Source organism: Aphanomyces invadans (assembly GCF_000520115.1).
Source record: "Aphanomyces invadans strain NJM9701 unplaced genomic scaffold supercont1.19, whole genome shotgun sequence".
Lineage (NCBI taxonomy): Eukaryota > Oomycota > Saprolegniomycetes > Saprolegniales > Verrucalvaceae > Aphanomyces > Aphanomyces invadans.
The window spans coordinates 810,935-815,296 of NW_008580164.1; the positions used below are offsets into that span (position 1 = coordinate 810,935).

Consider the following 4,362-nt stretch of genomic DNA (forward strand, 5'->3'; position numbering starts at 1 on the left):
TTGATCACTTTCGAGCTGAGCGACGCGGGGGTCATTGTACGAGGTGGGCGTCCGTAAAGGTCCATCAATAGAACCGAATGCCGCCCACAGTCTTGAACGTGACTTGGGCGGCCGCCGATGGATCGTCCACCGAATGTACAAACTAGTTCATCACGCCGTGCGTCGCGTCGGCAGACATGTACGTGAGCTGACGAGCTGACCGGTGAGATCGGAGCAATCGAACTCTCGGCATTGTCGAATTGCACGCAAAGCGGTACTTCCCTCGGGAGCGACGGTGTCGACGAGGAAGACGAGTCAACAAATAGTGTTGAGAGCGCGCCGCACCACTCGCAGTCAGGCTGGAAATGAAGATCACGTGAGGTGTCATCTCCCCCGTGTCACCGTGCCTTCCCCACGTGTCCAAGTGACCCGTGCCACTCATGGATATTGACGATGAATTTTCAATGGTTTGCTTGTCCAATCATAGTTTTCCTATGTGTTTTCTCGGAAAATCCTAATGGTGAATGTTTTAACGAATCAAAACATGCATTCATGTCGAGGCTGGGACAAGGGGAGCCAACGATCGCATGCCGAGATGCCCCCCAACGACTGAATCACTGCCTCTTCAAACCCACTGTCGCATTTTGTCCCCAACCATGGACAGCTCGGATGGTGACGCCGAGCCCCTGGTTGCCTCTGGTCTGCCTAACCTCTCGAATAGCGAAAAGCAGATGAAGTATGGTCCACTTCTCATTCTGACCGTAGCCCCCCTCGTGGCGGGGATGATCGCCGCTTATGCTGTGTACACGTATGGGAACAAGCCCGAGTACGATCACCGCATACGAAGTGCACAACGGAATGCCGAGTTCGGGTGGACTTGCCTCGCAGTTGTGATGATTGGCCGTCTCATTGCATTTGCCAACTGCTATCCCTTGGCACTCGAGAGCTGTTTCCTCACTAAGGACGACCGCCAGCTGTGGACAAATCCATTCATGCTGGTCGAAATTGGAAGTAACGCCACCAAGAACGTGATTGTGATGGACCTAGATGGACCCGTTGGCATGTATAACCGAGCGAACCGAGCGATCCAAGACATGGTGGAAACGTGCGGAGTGGTGCTAGCGGCCCTGTACCTGGCGTCGACGGTATTTGCGCTCCCTGCCGCTGTCGTAGCTCTGGCGTTCTGCGTGGGGTGGTTTCTGCATGTGGTGTTATATGCGACCAATCACGACAGCCATGGGGTTGGCTATGTATTAGCTACGTTTGCAGCAGCAATGCTGGAAGGCATGGTGGCATTGATGGCATTGATGGCATTGATTGCCCAGACGGAAATGTAATAAATATCATTTTTGTTATATCATGCACCTACTAAACGCGCTTTGGCTGGATTGGGTTTTCATCTGACAGGTGTAGGCCAGTGGCCAATAACGGAACAATGGCCGAAAGTGAGCGGCTGGTTACGAAGGCAATAAGGTGAGTCATTTTCAGCGTTAAGACTCACAGTGGCCAACGTACAGTACTAGTATCGAGGAACCGAAGGGCCTTAATTTGATGTAATCAACACAATATCATCTCAAATTTCGTATGTGGATAATATTATCCATAGCATGTCAATAGATAACTCTGAAACCAAGAAAGATTAAAGAAATACTTGAGCAAAGAAGAGAATGTTAACGTTAGAAAAATTCGAATCTGGAAAAAAAAGTCCACCCATTGAATAGTACTCGAAACGGAAGGATATATAGTCGACGGGTACAAGTGTTGCAAGGAAACCCCTTAACAGCTGACACAAGGTCATTTTGCAACCTGCGCGAAGAACACATCTGAATTTGAACAAGTCGTTGCTTTTGTCAAGACCGAGAGCCCACGTCCCTTCAAAAGAAGGAAAGGCAAGACATTTCGCGCATGATGCCATTCTCCGTCAAGTTGCGGCTACGTACATTGACGTCCAGGTCGGTCAAATGCTCGGTCGCTGCGAAAGCACCGCCAAAGTGGTGTGAGTGAATACATGGTCTAATTATATGTTGTTGCACTACTACCGGTAACGCTATTGTCCATGCAACCTACGTTGCAACCAGTACGTCCACGGTCTCATGCAGCAAAATCATTCGGCAGCGCCGCGAAACTCACACCCGCACTGTTGCAAAGGACGTTTGGGGTCGACTCTATGGTCTTTGTTTCGTCAAATTTGATTTGAATTCGTTAACTGACAACAGTGCTTGGCTCTGTTCTGTTCAGAGGTTTCTCTGTGCTCGTGGTACAGTCGTGTCAAAACAGTGTGATTTGTTAATTCCTCTGTTCCAGATTACTTGTGACATTTCTCATTTCATCGACCCCGAAAAATCAATTCTTCACGAAACTCGATGCAACAATTCACGTTTGACAGATAATGAAAAGTTAGAGGGTGTGTCTATTGACTGAAAGGGAGGGAAAGGAAAAGTTTTTATGCCCAAAAGCAAGATTGTTCAAACAGATCCGCAATAAAAATCCAAAATCATTATATTACTTTTCAATACTACGGGATCTGTGAGCATCGACATCATGAACACTACGCGCGATAGACGTGAGCTCTCCTTTGAGGAGAAGTTGGAGGTAGTCGCCTCCATCAATCCATGTCCATAGACGTGCGCTCTCCTTTGAGAAGTTGGAGGTAGTCGCCCACTACCATCAATCCATGTCCACTGGGAAGGTGGCTCGGGGTGTCATATTGGCATCGGCCCGCCATTTAAACATACACCGAGTGACCCTCGCACGGGTGTGGAACTAATTTCAGCGCAACAACCGAATGCCATCCGCCAAGCCTGGCCGGGTTGGCCGAAATCCAACGCACACTGAAGAAGAGATAACTGATCTCATCCGCGACGCATCTGAGGAGCAGCGAACAACCATGCGTGGCATCGCTCAAGCAACCGGTCTCTCAGTGTCCAACGTCCACCGCAGTTTCCGTAGGGGCACGGCGACGCTCGTCCAGACTGAAACCATTGCTCACCGTTGCGAACATGCTCGAGCGTGTCGAGTTTTGTCGCTCGCACGTCCGTCGCTGCGCTCCGAACGACGCGCTGGCGAATCCCCCGACCCTTCAGCCTCTGCATTCGAATTCGACGGCATGTATGACGTCGTGCACCTGGACGAGAAATGCTTCAATGCGGACAAGGGCAGGCGAAATGCCTACCTTGTCAAGGGCCAGTCGTTTGAGCGCTGGGCTGTCAAGAGCAAGCGCTTTATTCCAAAAGTGAAGTTTTTGGCCGCTGTGGCGCGTCCAAGGTTCGACGGCGAGCACAGTGTTCTATTCGATGATAAAATCTACATGTGGCCATTGGTGGAGTTCAGACCTGCCGTCCGAGGCTCGCGCAACCGCCTGCTGGAACCGTGGTTCCTTCCCTTGTGAATGCCAGTGGTACGTGTATCTGGACTATGTCGTGACGAGGGTCATACCTGCCATTAAGGCGCACTTTCCAAGTGCCAACAAGCGTGTTGTGCTGCAGCAAGACTATGCTTCGCCGCATCGTGTCCTTGCCGACGCTGTCCTTGAAGCCGTGGCACTTGACGGATGGACTTTTGTACTTCGTCGCCAACCCCCGATCAGCCCCGATCTCAACGTTTTGGACCTCGGATTTTTTGCCTCTATCCAAGCGCTATAGTACAAGATGGTGAATCATTCCATTGACCTATGTTGTTCACTCTACTCTGGCGGCATTCAAATCTTTTTCCGCCGAGAAGCTCGAGAAAGTGCTCATCACATTTCAAGACGTTATGCGACTTGTGCTCGAAACCCACGGCAACAATCACTTACGCCTCCCCCATCTCTACAAGGATACCATGCGTCGTGCTGGTGCTCTCTTGCCCAATCTGCCCTGTCCTTCGCACCTTCTTGAATAGTTGTTTGATAGCCTTTTGTGATTATTTTATCCAATTACATGCATGTAATCTGAATATAAGCCAATGGTCAAGAAATGTCACAAGATTTTGGAAAAACAATGATATTCATCTTTACCCAGTAATCGGGAACAGAGGAAGTATAAATTATCACCCGCGATTGCTCTGGTACGTGATATCTGGAACAGAGGAAGCATCAATTATCACCGGCTGTGGAAACGCGCGGAGTTGTGCTAGCGGCCCTGTACCTGAAGTCGACGGTATTTGCGCGACCTGCCGCTGTCGCAGCTCTGGCGTTCTGCGTGGGGTGGTATCTGTGATTTCTACTCGCGCCTCGTGCACGACATTTACGACCGGTGGAACCAAATTTTGATTTTGAACAAACATGCTGCGGGCCAGCATAAACACCTACTTCAATGCTGTTCCTGCCAAAAGGTCTCCGCTGGAATGCGTATTTGGCTTCATTGATGGAACCAAAGTTCAAGCGAATCGAATATCAGCTACTGG

The 4,362-nt window shown here is 50.0% G+C and overlaps 1 protein-coding gene across 1 annotated transcript; it reads left to right on the plus strand.

Moving 5' to 3' along the window:
• Positions 1 to 635: 635 nt before the first annotated feature.
• H310_09052 (hypothetical protein) lies at positions 636 to 1,316 on the plus strand (the record flags this gene model as incomplete). Its single annotated transcript, XM_008875016.1, has 1 exon — positions 636 to 1,316. One exon carries the CDS (start codon positions 636 to 638, stop codon positions 1,314 to 1,316), a length of 681 nt encoding a protein of 226 aa, XP_008873238.1.
• Between the last annotated feature and the right edge of the window lie 3,046 nt (positions 1,317 to 4,362).